This window comes from Nesoenas mayeri, assembly GCF_963082525.1.
Source record: "Nesoenas mayeri genome assembly, chromosome: 27".
NCBI classification, from domain to species: domain Eukaryota; kingdom Metazoa; phylum Chordata; class Aves; order Columbiformes; family Columbidae; genus Nesoenas; species Nesoenas mayeri.
In genome coordinates this window covers 4,862,929-4,880,413 of record NC_137555.1, presented here as the reverse complement: position 1 = coordinate 4,880,413, position 17,485 = coordinate 4,862,929, and the positions used below count along the sequence as shown (strand labels likewise).

The 17,485-nt window shown below is 60.6% G+C and overlaps 1 protein-coding gene across 1 annotated transcript; it reads left to right on the top strand.

The window, feature by feature from the left end:
* Nucleotides 1-2,725: 2,725 nt before the first annotated feature.
* On the top strand, nt 2,726-14,857 carry SFRP1 (secreted frizzled related protein 1; the record flags this gene model as incomplete). The annotated part of the gene is made up of 3 exons (XM_080360174.1): nt 2,726-3,260; nt 7,759-7,836; nt 14,535-14,857. The coding sequence occupies 3 exons, from the start codon at nt 2,726-2,728 to the stop codon at nt 14,855-14,857; spliced, it is 936 nt and encodes a 311-aa protein (XP_080216300.1).
* Nucleotides 14,858-17,485: the final 2,628 nt, after the last annotated feature.

The window sequence follows — 17,485 nt, the reverse complement described above, 5'->3', positions numbered from 1 at the left end:
AGTTAAATGATGACATTAGAGACTATGCAGAGATTTAAGAAGCAGCGGGCTACATAATTATGAATGGAAATGGCTGCACAGGCCTCACTCAGAAAAGTTAATACCCAATTTGGAAGGGGTTTGCTGGAAGAGCAGCCCTTCTTGGGCAGCTGCTGTTTAAGAGACCTTACACTGTGTATTAAGCAATTTAGTGGTCTAGACCAGAGCTGTTGCTTTTTTCTTTTTTTTCCTTTTCCTTTTTTTTAAGGAAAAAAAAAAAGAAAAAGTGGTTTGCTGGGCAATTGTATTTCAGTTTGCAATTCACTCTTGGATTCTCCGACAGGCGCTACTGCCGTGACCGTGGCATCAGCCGCAGCGGGGAGCAGGGAGCCAGCACGGGCCGTCCCTGGGCGCAGCGCGGGAGCTGCCCAGGCTCTGCGCGGGCAGGTGGTGGCGGTGCCGCCGTGCGGCTGTCCTGCGGGGACCGCCAGCGCCGAGCTGTGCGGGCAGCGCCGAGCTGTGCGGGCAGCGCCTCCCGCGCAGCGGCTCCGCGCGCCGCCTCGGGCTGCAGCCAGCCCAAGAATCGGTGCAGGGTGCTCCAGGTACACGGCATCGCACGTGTCTGGAGTCGCCAGGACAGGACACTTTCCGTGCTCCGTGGGGTGTTTGCTGAGCTGGGGACAACCAGAATCCTGACTGTGGTTTTATCACAGCGTTGCTGCTGCTGCCTTTTGGAGAGCTCCCTAACTTTAAAACAAGAGTGCCCCGCGCCCCCATCTTGCCCACCTGCCCGTGGGGTTTCTATCGCGCTGCTCGGCCTGGAACAGGAGGATTACAGCACTGCCAAGGAAACATGCCCATGGGCACCCTGAAAATGGAGACGCTCTGACACCTTCTTACCACCTTGCAATCTAAAATGGAGAGTTACTTGCACAATTTGGTTCTGAGTGCTCCAGATGAGCAGGGGTCACGTTCCAGACCAGAGACTTGTACCTGAGGATGTAAGACGTGGGTGCAAACAAAGATTCTTGAGAGAAATTCAGCCAAACAGGCAGTGCCCTGTTCTGTGCACTCCGTTATAGCACACTAGTAGGACATTCACAAAAATAGACATTTCAACATTTCTAAACTGATTCTGGTAAAAGCAAATTCTAGGCTGTCAGGATTTCCCGAGGGATGAAAAGTCCATTTGCAGCTATTTCTTGGCGCAAACAGTGCTCGGTGCTTTGCTATGGTTTCCCGAGCCCAGCAGCAGGACCGGGCCTGCGCCACCCAATTGCCTCTTTCATTCAGGCACTGGCACCGTATGGTGAAGATTTCTCTTGTTTACTGCTGAATTCTCCACTTCATTAGTGGTGCTAACTGGCTTCTCTCTTCTGTCGGCCCTCAGGTGAAAGTGGCTCTTTCACGCTTCCAGGCTGCAGAGCCTCTTCCATTTACCTCTCAATGAGGTGTAGTTCCTGTATTAAATAGCACAAGCTGTTCAAGCAAAGGCAGCAGCAGTAATGAGAGCTTTGTACAAGTGCTGAGCTCAGGAAAGCTCCCTTGGACACAGGCGCGTGGGCACACGTGGGGCAGAGCTGCTCGATGGGCAGATCTTGTGCGCACGGGGACTGAGGCAGCTCCTTCTGCTCCGCACGCACCAGGGGACACTGCCGGATGGCACACCTGCGCTGGCACCCGAGCTCACGGCCATCATCCTCCAGCCCTGGGCCCGCAGCGGGCAGCGCTGCTGCTCTGCTTTACGCGCTGCTTTACATCCTGCTGCTCTGCTTTACGCGCGCCCTTTTCCTGCGAAGGGTGGTGAGCAGCTGGTGCTGCTGCGGGGGGAACAGTGGACATTGCTGTTGCGCAGCTTCTGCTCCCCCGGCAGGACCGCAGCCAGGTTTCCCAGGCGCGATACCGCTTTAAGAAACAGAACAGCTCTTTCTCTCTCCCTTTTTTTTTTTTTTTGCAAATACCATAGTTTTTGCTGGAATTTGTCCACAGGGAAATGAGGTCTGCGTGGTCCAGTCCAGGTTCTCAGAAACATCTGCAGCCTTGGAAAAGCCGCTCAGGAGCGCCTGGGCCTCCCCGAGCTGCCCTGGCTCTGGCGCTGGTGGTGCCAGGCGGCAGTGGGCTCCCTGGCACGGCCCCGCCGCCCACGGGGGAAGCAGTCGTGCGGGGCTCTGGGGTGCGCCCAAGCCCGGGGCTCTCCTGGTGCCTCCGAAGCCCCGCAGTTCGCCCACGGCGCTGCTCCTGCACCCCGTCGGGTCGGGTGCTGCAGGTGGCTGTGCGGGGCCGTCGGGGCCGCGCCGGGCGCTGTGCCGCAGCCTGCGGGGCCGCACCGGGACGCGGGTGCCCGCAGCGGGACGCTCCCGGGGCGCGCAGCTCCCGGCTGGGCTCGGGGACGCGGCGCCGTCGGGGCCCGGCGGGGCGGGGCGGGGCGGGGCGCGCCGGGTCGTGATTGGCTCCCGGGGCCGCTGATTGACACCGGCGGGCGAGCGCGCGGCGGGCGGCGCCGCGCTGATTGGCTGCCGGGGGCTCACAAACCCGCGGCGCGGCGCGGCGGGGCCAGAGCGCGGTCGGAGCGGCGGCGGGAGCGGCGGCGGCGGCGGGAGCGGGCTCGGCGTCCCACGGGGCGGGCTGCCAGCGGGTCGGGCCCCGGGCCGGACTGGGGGGCCCCGGGCAGGGCGCAGCGTAGGGGGCCGTCGGTGGGGCCGCCGGCAGCGTGTGCCCGGCGGGGCCGCCGTCGGCGGGCGCGGCGATGGGCAGCATGCGGGGGCCCCGCGGGGCCGCGCTGCGGGCGCTGGTGTCGCTGGCCGCCGGGCTGCTGGCGTGCGGCGGGGCCAGCGAGTACGACTACGTCAGCTACCAGTCCGACCTGGGCCCCTACCCGGGCGGGCGCTTCTATGCCAAGCCCCACCAGTGCGTGGCCATCCCTGCCGACCTGCGGCTCTGCCACAGCGTGGGCTACGACAAGATGGTGCTGCCCAACCTGCTGGACCACGAGACCATGGCCGAGGTGAAGCACCAGGCCAGCAGCTGGGTGCCGCTGCTCAACAAGAACTGCCACATGGGCACCCAGGTTTTCCTCTGCTCCCTCTTTGCCCCCGTGTGCCTGGACCGGCCGGTCTACCCGTGCCGCTGGCTCTGCGAGGCTGTGCGCGACTCCTGCGAGCCCGTCATGCAGTTCTTTGGCTTCTTCTGGCCTGAGATGCTCAAGTGTGACCAGTTTCCCCAGGACGATGTCTGCATTGCCATGACAGCTCCCAACGCCACTGAGGTCTCCAGGCCCAAAGGTAAGGTGTGACCAGCGCTGCAGCCCGGCTCCTGGTGCTTTTGGCTGAGCTGATGGGGCAGATGTCGGGGGGGCTGATGTGTGGGGCTGACAGGGGTCCTGGGGCAGGAGGAGGCTCAGCTGAACTCTACTACCCAGCCGCAGTTCTCTCGCAGCCTCTGAGCACTCTGCAAGCGCTGCCGTCCCGCGGCAGGCAGGATGCCCTGCCAGCGCCGTCCCGGAGCTGAGCCGGGGGCACCGCGCTGGGGCACGTGCTGCTCCGGTCCCTGCGGGCCAGGCTTTGACCCTCCATCCCACAGGTGCTCCACCACCTGGCAGCCGCTTCTCTGCTGAGCCCGACTCCCGTGGGGCCATTTTTGGCAGCAATAGGACACATGGCAAAAAGTGCTGCTTGGTGGGAGTAAATAGTGACAGTAATCCTGGCGGGGAAGCTCCCTTCCCTGAATCCTGGGGTGCGGTGCTGGGCAGCCGGCGGCTGCAAGTGCAGTGGAAATCCACCCCTCCGTCCCCGCCGCCTCGGGTGGGACCGTGTGCTGGTGAGGGGGCCAGATGCTTAACAACTGGGAAAAGCAGATGTGATTCTTGTTTCTCATTATGTTCGACAGGTCTGTTTGGTGCCAGAATGGCTTGTTTGTGTGAGTTGCAGTGAGTCTGGCTTGTTGATGAAAACTTTTAAAATACATATCCTGGTGTCACACCATGATTCTGCATCAGAGCACTTGGCGCGGCTGGCAGGAGGGATGTTTGCAGGGCGGGGAGGCAGAGGGCTGTAAAAGAGTGCGGCGCTTTACTGCGTCCGGAGCTCCGCAGGGAGGGACGGGCACTCCCCGTCCCGTGAGGGGATGGTGCGGGCGCTCGGGGCTGGGGAGCCGTGCTGAGCGATTGCTGCGGCACCTGGAGGGAAGGTCGCCCTTTGCAGCGGCCGCTTTGGTGCGGGCGCCTTTTCAGACAAAGGCTTTACAACGTCCTCGGCTGTGAGCCTTGCTCAGCCTGCCCGGCACTCTGCAGCCTCATCCCACCCGTCTTGGCAGGACTCGTACTTCGGGAGCCCTTCCGGACCGGTGTGCATCCCACAGCCACGCGGTACTTGCCAGGGCTTGCACCTACTGATGCGATTGCTGGGGGAAGCTCTTTGTTTTCCAGGAAGGTTCAAAAATCATCTGTCCTGGGTGAACCTAGACCCTTGGTCAAGAGCGCAGTCGTGTCCTGCATTGCGAGTGCAAAGGTCGCTTTTATCCCCGGGCGCTTGCAGCCAAGCATGCTGCCGGGGCTGGTCTGAGCTGCTCGCTCTAGAGCTGCTCTTTGCCAGGTCTGAACCGGAGTTTGAGCTGTTTGCAGGTCAATCATTTTAGAGACATTAGTGACCCAAGACTTATGAACAGTCTTCTAGGTGAGCACTGTCTGCTAAGTTTTCCTTTGTGTGGTTTAACAACTAACTTTCTGATCACCTTTCAGACCTGTCTTGACAGCAGCATTGGGGTGGGACGTTACCGCCTTCTTTTGAGCTGCTCAGGTGCCCATCAGCACAGTATTTGGGCATCAGTTTTTCACAGGCATTGCTAAGGTCACGTTATTACAATGAATTACATCAGCTCAGGTTTGAATCCTTTGTGGATCTGTTGCTGGCCCTGTTTGGCATGCAGAGACCTCATTCTGCACAAGTTTTAGGGTGTATTAACTTGTTCTTGGAGTGCACTGTACATCAGAGCTGGGTGAATATTGCAAGGAAGTATTGCAGGCACTCGGATAAACCACTCTCTGCTAAGTGGCTCCACAATATGTCTCAAGCACTTTTGAATGAGTGATTTGTTTGTGAGGATGTTTACAGAAAGTAAGTCTTTAAAAACTCTGCAAATGTGAACTCTCTTCAGCATTCAGTGGAAAAGTATAAGCAGCTCTCTTCACACCCCCTGGCTGCTCGGGAGTGTTTTGGGAGAAGCCCTTGCACGTGCTGCAGCCGAGCACCAGCAGCGCCAGCGGCGTCCAGCCCTTCTCCGCGAGGGCATGAGCAGCCTCGCTGGAAAACGCGTCGAGGCGAGAAGGCCGAGACCCAACAACGCGCTGGGCGGGACCTGCTGCCCTCGGCTGTGCCGGCTCTCGCCCAGCGCTGGTTTGCGGCAGAGGGGACCCGGCGAGGCGCCTGGTGTCCGCTGGTGCTGCCGCCGCGTGCTGGTGACGCTGTGTCCGGCTGGGTGCGTGTGGCGCCGCGGCTCAGCCCTGGTCCCGTGCCCGGCGGGTCCTTCCCCCGCCCGGGGCGCTGCCACCGGAGACCCTCGTGTGTGTTTTCCGTGAGCACCAGCTCCCGGAGCCCCTTCGGTCCCGGGCACCGGGGTGTGTTTCCTGTTGATACAAAGAGGGTCAGGACCCGGCACTGTCCCCCCTTTTCTCTGGGCACTAATAAGAATGAGCCCTTTCAGTGTTTTTCCCCGTTAACACCTCAAAATTGGAATTTGTTTCTGCCTCTCAAAGAGCTGACCTGCTGAATTCCTTTCTCCTTAAGCACGAGGCGGTAAAGCCTGCAGGCCCACAGGATGCATCAGGGGAGTTGCAGATTAATATAGCATTACACATTCCTTCTCCTGCCCCTGGAGTAAGCCGCCTCCAAAGCCAGGCGTTAGGGAACGGCCAGCAGGGAAGGGGCGAGCGGGAGCGGGCAGCGGCCGCGCGTGGAGCTGCGCTGTGCGCTGTGTGCTGTGCGCTGCCGCGGCTTTCCTGGGGCACAGGTCTGCGCGGGGATGGTTGGGCCCTCGGCCATCGCGTTCCTGACCCGCTGTGCAGGGCCGGGCGCTGTCCCCGGGCAGCTGTGCAGGCACGCTGTGCTGGGACAGCCGCAGAGGCAGGGCCGGGGTGCTCCTGCCCTGGAGGGTGCTGCTGCGCCGCGCCGGGCCCTGGGGCGCTCCTGGCGCTTGGCTCCTTGCTGGTACCGCAGCCGTCGGGCCGCTGGGGCTGCCGGCCTCCCGCCAGCCTCCCTTCTCGCTCCTCACGAGCTCATTAAGTGTACGGCTTGGATGGAAATATTTTGACTGCTGATTTTAAAAATAGCGTTGGGAGTGTCATGGTGTCCCTGAAGGCTGGCTTCTGCCTGCGCCTCTCCAAGTTAAGATGGTAAAAGTGGCAATTGCCCGTTAGGGTTTTGGAAGAGGCGGTTACCCAGGGGACGGCGGCTCTCACGGGTACAAAGGTGCCGGGACGGGGACGGTGAAGCTGGCGGCTGGTGCTGCGGAGGTGGCCTCGGGACTTGCATGTCAGGGCGGTTGGAAGATCGGTTGCTCTGCATGTGCAGTTAATAAAGACGTGGTGCATGATCCCAGGAATTAGCATTTGGCACAGAACAGATCTGGGGAGGTGAGAGGGAAAGAACAAGCCACAGAAAACAAATGTCTCGCCTGGATCCCTGTGGGGCATCTGTGCCTGAGGAGACTGGACTCCGCGGCCGGCGTGGGTCGCGTGGCGCCGCCCTCGCGAGCCGTTCTGGCTCTTACCCCCTTGCTGGGAGACCTCTCTGTTCCGTCCAGCAACGCGGCGGGTTTTGCCAGCCTTGCTGTGGGCTGGGAGAGGCGAGCGCCGCGTCCTCGTGCAGGGACCGGCAGATGTTGTGCTGCAGCGCCGTCCCTGAGAGTAACTCCCTTGTGTGGGAAAGAGCCCTCCGTGCTGCTGGACCGGGAACAGAAGCAGCATCTCCCAGCTCAATAAATTCATCTGCCAGTAGCACAAATCTGCGTCTGTGCTGCTGTGTGGTCTCTGCTCTGGCTGGAGACAGGAACCTGGAAGCAGATTTGTGTTCTCTGGATGAAGAGAGCTTTCCCCCGGGACGGCTCCTGGCGAAACGTCCCGGCCCGGCGTTCCCCTGGCGGAGGATGCCGGCGGCTGGGCTGCCCGGCAGGGCCGGCGCTGCTCTCCTGGGGCTGTGAGCTCGTCCCGCGGGGTTGGCTGGGCCAAAACCAGAAAAGATGTCCTTGCTCAGATGGTTCTGGAGGGCCTGGGGCACGTGAGAGCCGCGTGGGTCCGTCCCCAGGGAGCGCTGCGCTGGGGCAGGGCAGGAGGCGGGGGGCTCGCCACGGGCCGCAGGCGCTCCCCGGCATCGCCGGAGCCAGCGCTGAGCCGTGCCGGCGCTCAGCCCTGCCTGCCTGCGGGACAGGCCCTCGGAGGGGCCGGCCCCGGGCACCGTCCTGCTGCCCACCCCGGCACGCGCGGGAGGGAAGGTCAGCGGGCTGTGGGCCGTACCCTGCGGGGAGTCGCTGCCCAGCCGAGCGCCTGGCCCCGAAAACCCCTCTGCCTGCCAGCGCCGGCCTCCCGCTGCTGGCAGCCACCCGTGCCGGCCCGCTGGGGGGCTGCCCGTGTCCCCTGAGCTCCTGACCCCGGCAGCCGCCGTCCCGCGGCGCTGGGGCCCTGCGGCAGCTGCCGGAGCGCGTGTCCCCCTCGAGGGCAGCCCTCGGGCGGCCTGGCGCTGCGTCACCTCTTGAGCTGGCTCCTCACCGCCTCTTCTCTTCTCTTGCCAGGAACGACTGTGTGTCCCCCGTGTGACAACGAGATGAAGTCGGAGGCCATCGTGGAGCACCTGTGTGCCAGCGAGTTTGGTAAGGCGGGGAGCTGGAGGCACGAGGAGCTTCCCAGGGGACACGGGGCAGTGCGGCTCCCGCGGGGGTGGCCGCTGCCGCTGTGTTTCCCTGCCGGCTCCGAGCCGCGCGGCGTGGCCGGAGTCTCCGCGTCGCCGGCGGGCAGCTGCGGTCCTTCCCCGAGGCGAGATGCCTCTAGATGTCAGTGTCGGCTGCGGGACGACAGGACTGGACGTGTCAGCGTGTCCGGCTCCCGCAGCCGAGCGCGCCCGGGGCGGGGGCCCTGGAGCAGAGCCTGCGCTCCCGCTTCGCCCCGGCGCTGAGCGACCGTCCCGCCCGGCGCGGGGCCGCCAGCTGCGAGCAGAGAGCCAGGTGCTGTCGGGCTGGGCTCTGGGGACGGAGCAGAAGTGGCAGAGCATGGTCTTTGGTGAACTCGGCGGGTTTGTAACTTAACCCTGGCATTCCCACGCTCTTGTGTGCCTGCATGAGTGATGCGTGGGATGGACCTTTATTCGGCTTGCAGTCACGAAGGAGCAAAGCTTCCCCCTTACCCCAGATTCCTTGTACCACTGGGTTTCTTTTTAGCAAAGTTGTGCTTCTCTTATAAAATCCAGGTGTAAAAATGCAAAGCCAGTCCTTGTCTGGCTAGGGCAAGCAGTGAGCCTAAAAAATGCAGAGCTACTTGAAAGCTGTGTCCTAAATATATTGTGGCTGAGTGAGTCAGACAGTCATAGGTAAACAGAACTTCATTTAAAAAAAAGTATCGCAGGGAAAAATATTAGCTTTCTCAGATCAAACCCAGAATTAACTTGTTTTGACATCCTTGCTGGTGTATGTAACTTTCCCAGAAGGTTATTAAAGGCATATTGAACAAGGTGTGCATTCCTCGGGGATTAGCACTTGAATGTGCCCTGTGCCGGAGAGCGCTATGCAAACCCAAACCTGCTCTGCGTGCCGGCGTGCTGCCCTTCCTGCGGGAGATTGATTCCCACCTCTCCTGCAGATCTGGTTGCCCAGAGTCCTGAGCTCGGCGCAGCCGTCTCTGGCAGGGAAAAGCACCACCAGGAACGCGCGCAGCGGTTTCCCAGGAGCGCGCGCCTTGCGCGGGGGCAGCGGCGGGTCTGGGCAGGGGCTGCGTTCCCGTGCGCGGTGACGCAGGCGTCGCCCGGCCCCGGGCTCCGGGCTGGGGACCGCTGTCCTGCGGGAGGCTGGCCGGGTGGCTCTGCTGCTCGTGGGTCGCTGCGGTACCCGTCACCTCGCAGGTGGGCGAGGAGCGAGCCGAGGTGCTGTCCCGCTGGGGTGCAGGCGCTGGGAAGGGAAATAGAGTCTGACCGCAGGCTTGTCATCAGCCTCTGCTGCTGCGTGTCCTCCCCGCGCTCCGGGACAGTTACACAATGGGGAACGGAGGCCAAACCAGAAGCATTCACAGCCTTGGTGGGGCGGCTTGAGACACTGACTTGCCCACAAAGTAAGTTGGTTATTGGGAAATTTTGTGGTGACAGCGTCCAGAGGATGGAAATGTTCCTTGGCAGGCGGCTCACGCGCAGGGCTGTGGCGAGTGGCCAGATCCGGTGTTACCGCGCACCACGAGCGGCAGAGATTGCTGCAGTCGTGATATGGGGCATCGCAGCTGCATTGGGGCACCCGGACCACCGTGTTTCTCCAGCTTCTTCTAAAGTGGTTTGTTTTCTCTGCCAAAGCAGCGGCTGATGGTTTTTCTGAGCGTTGGAAGGAATTTGGGATCATTCTTTGCTCTGTGGACCAGCACAACTCCAACATGTAACTTTATTTTTTAAACATGTCAGAGCTCTTGCTGCTGCTGCAGTTGCTCCCTTTTCACCTCCTTCCCTCTCCTGCTTTCTCTTTCTGTCTCAGAAGAGGTTTTTCATTTGAAAACAATCACCTCCCCGCCGTGGGGAGGCCCAGAGGCAGCTGAGCAGGACGCAGCTGGTGTCTGCTGCGTGTGAAACCGTCGCTCTGCCTGCGTGATGGAAAGCTGGTTGTGTCTTGGATTTACTCGTGTTGCCCTGTCCCTCCCCGTCCCCAGGCGCGGCCGCGGGGGAGGCTCACAGGGGTGGCTTTTCCATGGGGTATGTTTCGTGCAGCTGCATTTGGTGTTTTGTTCCTTCTGTCACTGTCTTTCCTCCCCATCCGGGAGGGTGGTGGGCGCAGGTAGCGCTGCCTCCAGCTGTGCCCAGATGCGGCACAGACGCGGTGCCGGTGCTGCCTGTGCTCCCGCGGATGTCCCTCCACGCAGAGGAGCCCACGGGGGGCAGCGGCTTCAGGAAGTTTTCTCAAAGCGCAGCACGTGGCCCTTGGATCTTTGTTCAGTCTTGCGGGGGTCACTGTCGTGGGGTGATTTCTCATTGAGAGCTGTTTATCTGGCACTAAAATAAATCCCCAGCCCTTCAGACTGAGGTTTCTCATCCGTGTTCACGAGGGTAAACACTGGCAGCTGACAGGTTACAGATCCTCATCAAAGCCAGACACCTACCATAAATGTTTAAACTAGCGTGCGTGCACGGCGCAGCTGCCGGCGGGTGCAGCGCCGGCCCCGCAGCGCCGGTGCCGCGGGTTCGCCCGCACCGCGTTGCGGGCAGGGCCTGAGGGCACTTTGCGCACGCGGCTGTGCCAGGGCCGGAGGCGGCTGTGCCACAGCGATGCGCGTCTCTGCTGATCGCCGTGCAGGTCTCGGTGCAGCTCTGGTGTGCTGGGGCAGTGCTGCATGCCAAGTGTGGGTTTGCTCTCTGCCCCGCAGCCCCCTCCCCGCTCCCTGGGCTGCAGCCAGGGCTTGTTTCTTGTTCTCGGCTTGTTTCTTACTCTTTGGCTTGTCTCTTGCTCCTCACGCAGGCTGCGCTGGCCCCAGAGTTCATTCCTCTCTCTGTCTCTCTTGGTGACTTTATTTATTGTTTCTGCCCTTTCTCTGGGTCCGGGGGGATCCCGCTGGATGGGCTCTCGCTGCACTGGAGGCTGCAGTACAATCAATGCACACTGTTTATTTTTTCCCGTGACTGACAGTTCCTTGCCTGCAGCCTTCTCCTGTTACAGCCCTAATGTGTCTTCTGGCAGGTTTCCTCCTCCTGAGTGATTTCTTTAGAAAGGAGCAATGAGGCTGAAGGAACAGCAGAGCTTTCCCCTCTCTCACGTTCCCTTCCCTGCCCCGGCGGTGCTGGAGTGGGGCCCCTGCTCCCAGTTTGCCCAGCACACTGGCTTTCCTCTTCCACTGGGACTGGGGCTGGAAAGCTGGACCTGTAAGGACCTCCATAAGAATTGTTTCAAGTGATGAAACGTGAGTTGAGCTTTGTCAGGCTGGACCCCAACCAGCTCTGTGGGGCCTTTGCTGCTCTTGGAGCTGCTGCTGCCAAGACTAATTTCACTGGGAGTGAGCAAACACTTTCATATACCCTGTTTCATATTAGTAGAAATAAAGAGAGACATTTTTCTATCTCCAGTGCTCCCTGCTGTCTCTGCGTTAGAGATAGCAGAGTTGTGCTACCATCTGATACGAGCCATTTGTAGTCGGGGCCAAATTGCTGCCTTGGTCTAAGGGGGAGCGCCGCGCCGGGCTGGGGTGCGGTGCGGGAGCGCGGGTGCTGCGGGACGCTCCTGGTGCCCGCGGCACGGCTGGCAGCCGCTTTGCGGGCGTCTCGTCAAGGACGGTGCAGCTGCGTCCGATTCTGGCGCTGGCAGCTCCCCGCGGCCGTGGGCAGCGCTGGCGAGGGGTCGGTGCCTGTGCCGGCTCCCGTGGCTGCGGCAAAGGGCCAGCGAGCGGCTCGCGCCTGGGCGGACGTCGGCTCCTGGGTGCTGGGGCCGAGCGAGGGCAAGTGTGGGTTTGGTGCCTGGGGAGCATTTCTGCTGCAAACACAACATGGCTGAGAGCTGCTGAGTCCCAAATGAAATCCCGAAATCTGCCTTTGTTGTGTTTTGTTTTTCCCTCCTAGCCTGAGTAACGCTTTCACTTCTCCCTTTTCTGGGAAGAGCCTTTGAAGTGGTGGCTGGACGCGGCTGGCGCGGGAGGGCCCTGCCGCCACTTGCCGCGAGCGGGCGGAGCAGCGGCGCTCACCGAGGTAAAACCTAAAACCTCTCCCTGTGCCGTGCAGGAGTCCCCTCTGCCCTGCGCACCGCCAGGGCTGCACCGCCAGGACACAGCCCGGGGCAGCGGAGGGCAGAGCCAGCCTCGGGCCATCCCTGTCCCCACCCCGGTGTGCAGGGTGTCCCAGAGCGGTGTGCGGGTCCCCGGGGATGCCGCTCACCTCCCACCCTGGCGGCACCGTGCTGTGCCGGATCCAGTGCTGTGCCGGATCCAGTGCTGCGTCTTGGCGGTGCTGGCGATGTCGCAAGCAGAGTGAGACAATGCCTGGCTGGAAGGGGTTTCCTGGTTTGCTGTGTGGTCCTGGCTGCAGCTGGGGAGCAGCTGCTGGGGCAGCAGAGGACGCGGCTCCTCTGCCATCACCTCCCTTGTGCTGTGGCCGGGTGTTGGATCCTGGTCCCGCGGGTGCTGCCGTTCCCAGGAAGGTTTGTGGTCTCCCTGCAGCCCCCAAGGCTCCATCTGTCTGCGGATGCGAGGGCTCTTCTGTGCGAGCGCGTTTGGCAGCATCTTTGAGAACATGGTGGATGCTGCAATTGACAGGAGCTTGGGCAAAAGTGGGAGGTTTTGTGTGTTAGGTGAGGAGATGTGATTGCAGTTTAGTGAAGGAGTTTGGTGAAGAGGTTGTGCTGGATCACGTGTGTATCGTGGGGGAGGCCGGGCTTGTGGCCGGTACGCTCCTGCGGCCGCGCAGCGTCGCTGCTGGGAGGAGCGGAGTCCTGCACAACCCGCTCGTGCCCCTGTGAGCCACCCCGCTGCTCCTCCGTGGCGTTACCTGGTGTCGTGTCTGCACTGCTTTGCACGAGTGGGGTTTGCATGAGTTCTTAGTGCGTGTCTGGGTTTACGGTTCACGGGGGGAGCCGCTGATGCACGGCCCGCGACCCGCTGTGTCTGCCGTACCTGGAGCAGAACGGCAGCTCCACCAGCTGCCAGGTGGTTTTCTTCCTCTAGCAACAAGGAGCTAAACTTACAGCGATCACAGTAAAGCAATTTGCAAACAAGACGTTTTGAAGAGGTCTCTTATTACTGGTGTTATACCATTCGTCCTGCGCTGGCAACCACGGTGCTTAGCGCGAGAGTTCACAGCCGGAATGGATAACGAAGTTGAGGTTCATAGTGAGGGTTGCTGCCGCTGCCCAGTCAGCGTCACCGAGCTCCATTTCCCAGATTTGTTGCAAATTGATCTGGTTCAGTGTCTTTAGCTCCTTAAAGCTTGTGTCTCCTTAGCTCCTTAAACATCCTGAGTTTGGGAAAACAGATGGAATGAAAATTTCACTCAGGTTTCCAGTGCTGGATTGCTGTCGTGCACAGTAATGGCGCAGCACAGCAGGGCTGTTGGCAAGCGCAGCGGGCGCTTTTGGCACAGAGGCGGGTGAATGCCGTTGCCCTGTGTGGCTGGGGGCGCGAGGGCAGCGCAGGGACCCGCGGGGTGGCTGGCGTGCTGTCCTGCTGCCGTTGGCGGCTGGACGGGCCAGCGGAGCTGCCGCGCAGCGTGTGCGCCGCTGTGAGCCCCGGCGGAGCCGCACTTCCCGAGCGGTGCTGCGGGGCCCGTCCCGCGGCCAGCGCCGGGGGCTCCGTGCCATGGCCAGCGCCGGGGGCTCCGTGCCGTCTGCTGCGCGGGCCCCAGAGTCAAACGAGAGGGGCAGCAGACAATTAATCACCAATCCGAGCACTATTTATCTGCAGCTCTGAAGTAAACTCCCAAATGATGGAAATATGTTAGTAATTTTTGGCCATATGTGCTTTTCCCCAAAAATGATGCAGAGCCAAATGGCACAGAAGCGATACTTTAATGTACAACACATTTTCATCATTTTTCCCATGTATGCTAAATTCCTCTTCATGGTCGTGGCAAAGGAACATTAATTTTATTTGGGTTGCGATTAATTCTGGAAAATGCTGAACCCGAAGAGGAACATATTTTCCATGGAAGTTGTGTGGGATTAACCGCCCTTCCCCGGGGAAGGTGCCGGCGTGCGGCTGCTCCGTGTGGCTCTGCCACGGGATTCGCTGCAGTGACACGGGGACAGACGTCCAGAGCCTGGAAACCTGTTCCACCGGCACCTGGGGCCGGAGTGACTGCAAACAAATGCTTGAGAAGCCAAGCTGACCTTCTAAACGGCCCGTTCAAGAGCCTCCTGTGTGTGTAGAGCAGGGAAATCACCTTGTTTACTCAGCTAACATTTTGCTAGCGAAGAGCGTGTCCCCAGCTGAGCAAATAACAAGTAAAATAAGAAGCACCCGTCTGCTGTGGGAAGAGAAGCAGAGACGTCGGTGTTGCACTGTGGTGCTCTCCTGGCCACAGTGGTGGCTCCGCTTTGGGCACGGGGGTTTTTATGTCACGGTCGCTGGGCAAAGTCGTGGCTGGGGTGATGTTGTCAAGGGGCGTGAGGGGACGTGGGAGCGGAGCTGGGGGACGTGGGAGCCGGGGGATGTGGGAATAGAGCCGGGGGATGTGGGAATAGAGCCGGGGGACGTGGGAATAGAGCCGGGGGACGCGGGAGCGGGGACGCGGGAGCAGAGCGCGTCGCTGTCGTCTGGACTGCTGCCGAGCTGCCCCAGCCCGGCTTGGCGAAGGCTTTGTGCCAGCCCGGGCTGCTCAGGAGCCGTCCTGTTTCCCCTTGTTTTTCAGCTCTTAAGATGACCATAAAGGAAGTGAAGAAGGAGAACGGGGACAAGATGATCATCCCGAGGAAGAGGAAGGCGCTGAAGCTGGGCCCCATCCGGAAGAAGAACCTGAAGAAGCTGGTGCTGTTCCTGAAGAACGGGGCCGACTGTCCCTGCCATCAGCTGGACAACCTGGGCCACCACTTCCTCATCATGGGCCGCCAGGTGAAGACCCAGTACCTGCTGACGGCCATCTACAAGTGGGACAAGAGGAACAAGGAGTTCAAGAAGTTCATGAAGAAGATGAAGTCTCCCGACTGCCCGACGTTTCCGTCCGTCTTCAAGTGATGCGGTGGGCGGCGGGGGAGCCGCCGCCTGGACCTGGCGCGGCCGGGCACGGCGGCGGGGCCGCGCTCCTCCGGGGGCGCCGGGCCGAGCCCCCCCTCCCGCCCCCCGGAGCTCCCCCGCCCCGCCCCCGCCGCCGCCATTCCCCCGTCCGCCCGGGCGAGCCAGCGCGGCCCACACGCGCCCGGCGGGCGCCGAGCTCACACCCGTTCACACCCGGTGTCCAAGGACCGGTCGCTGCGCGGACGTGTACGTTCGTTTGACAGCAGAGGTCAGGTAAAGAGGGCAGCGGAGGGGTGTGAAGATACGTCAAGAGATCACGCGATTGCAGAAAACCCTTGTGACCACGTTACTCCCGTCTTCATGGCTGCAGGATCGTCCTGAGTTAATTCCTGCTTGAACCAGAGCCAGCCCGTTAGAAAAGCCTCCCATCCTCACGGTAAATGTAATGAACGAGTAGTGGAGAACGCGTTGCAACCTCTGATAAAACTTCCCAATAGGTAATTGCCCTCAGTGTAAAAAAATCCCATTGTAGTCTGAACTGCTTAGTTTAAGCCTTAGCCCCGGGGTCCTTGTGACGCCGCGATGGGCTGGACGGGGAGTGTCCCCGAGCGCACCGTGCCGTGTCCCCGAGCGCACTGTGCCGTGCCCCCTGTGTCCCTGAGCACACCGTGCCGTGTCCCCGAGCGCACCGTGCCGTGTCCCCGAGCGCACCGTGCCGTGTCCCTGAGCACACCGTGCCGTGTCTCCGGCCCTGCCCCGTGCCCGCTGCTCGTGTCCCGACCTCACCAGCAACGTTTCACAGTTTCCTCGGGCTGCTGGGAAAACAGAACGTTGGAGGAGGCTGAGAACTGGTCCCTGTGGGGCACCCCGGGAAAGGCGTCGTCTCCACCTCCCCCTTTGCAGTCGCTGCAGACCTGTCGGTTTCTGGGTTTTCGTCTGTTCGATGTGTGACAACTTGGCTTTGCAGCGTTCTGGGTTTTTTTCTTTAATCAAAATGTCATGTTAGTGTGAGGTCAAATAGTTTATGAAAGACAAAGAATATTGCATCCAAACGATTACATTTATCGACCAAGCTGAAATTCATTATTCCGCTAATTGGACAAGTTCTCTTTTCCATAGACCCACATTGCTCCACATTAATTATACTATCCTGCTTCCATTCTGTGTTCTCATCAATCATGATTACTCTGAGAGAATGAATATCTTGCGATCTGAGATAATCCCATTGTGTTGCAGTTAAGTGAAATAACAAATCCTCATTTTTGAGGTTTAAACCAACCCCACTTAAGGCTGGTAAATTAATTATTCTTTAGCATGGGAGTGCTGTTAATTCCCCGCGTGGGGACAGAGCCGCAGACTCGATGGTAGAAGAATTCCGCGAAGAAGCCGAGCGCACCGACGGATGACGTCTCACGGCTAACAGAGAGCGGGATTTAGGATGTGAACTCTGTAGGAAGTCCCACTAGGTTGTCTTAGGCCACCATTTGTAGTAGTGATGTTTCTTTGATGCAAAATTAATCGTTGTAGGTCATGTGCTTTATCAGTGAGTTAAATAAATAAATAAACCGAGGGCTTTCATGTCATGGACTGATGGGGTGAAACGGGCACAGGCTGACGAGCCCGGCCCCGCCACGAACAGGTCGTGGCCCAGAGTCTCCGCCAGTGACTTCAGACACCTCTGACCCCGTGTTGGTCCCTGAAAAGCCAGTGGGAGCTGCCGAGCAGACGGGCACACGGTGTCTCAGCCATGGCCGTGTGCCTGAGAGCGGGTTCACGCGGATGGGCACGCGGTGTCTCAGCCATGGCCGTGTGCCTGAGAGCGGGTTCACGCGGATGGGCACGCGGTGTCTCAGCCATGGCCGTGTGCCTGAGAGCGGGTTCACGCGGATGGGCACGCGGTGTCTCAGCCATGGCCGTGTGCCTGAGAGCGGGTTCACGCGGATGGGCACGCGGTGTCTCAGCCATGGCCGTGTGCCTGAGAGCGGGTTCACCCGGATGGGCCCGCGGTGTCTCAGCCATGGCCGTGTTCCTGAGAGCGGGTTCACGCGGATGGGCACGCGGTGTCTCAGCCATGGCCGTGTGCCTGAGAGCGGGTTCACGCGGATGGGCACGCGGTGTCTCAGCCATGGCCGTGTGCCTGAGAGCGGGTTCACCTGGATGGGCACGCGGTGTCTCAGCCATGGCCGTGTTCCTGAGAGCGGGTTCACGCGGATGGGCACGCGGTGTCTCAGCCATGGCCGTGTTCCTGAGAGCGGGTTCACGCGGATGGGCACGCGGTGTCTCAGCCATCACCATGTGCCTGAGAGCGGATTCACCCGGACGGGCACGCGGTGTCTCAGCACCCCCAGTCCACACGGACAGGCATTGCAAACGGGGGGCTGCTGGTGCTTGGCAGAGCTCTGCTCTGGTTTAGGGGCTTTGCTCCGCTCATTTACCTCAGAGACACGAGGAGAACAGCTGAAGCTCTTTGCAAACTGTTTCTTGAGGGGCAAACAGCCGAAGCACAGGGGTGACGGAGCCTGGTGAGGACACGCGGGCTCCCCCCGGTGCGGGACCCACGAGAGCGGAGCACCGCTTGCTTTTCTCACAGTGTATTTTGGTGAAGAAACCTGTACTTGATTGTTTTAC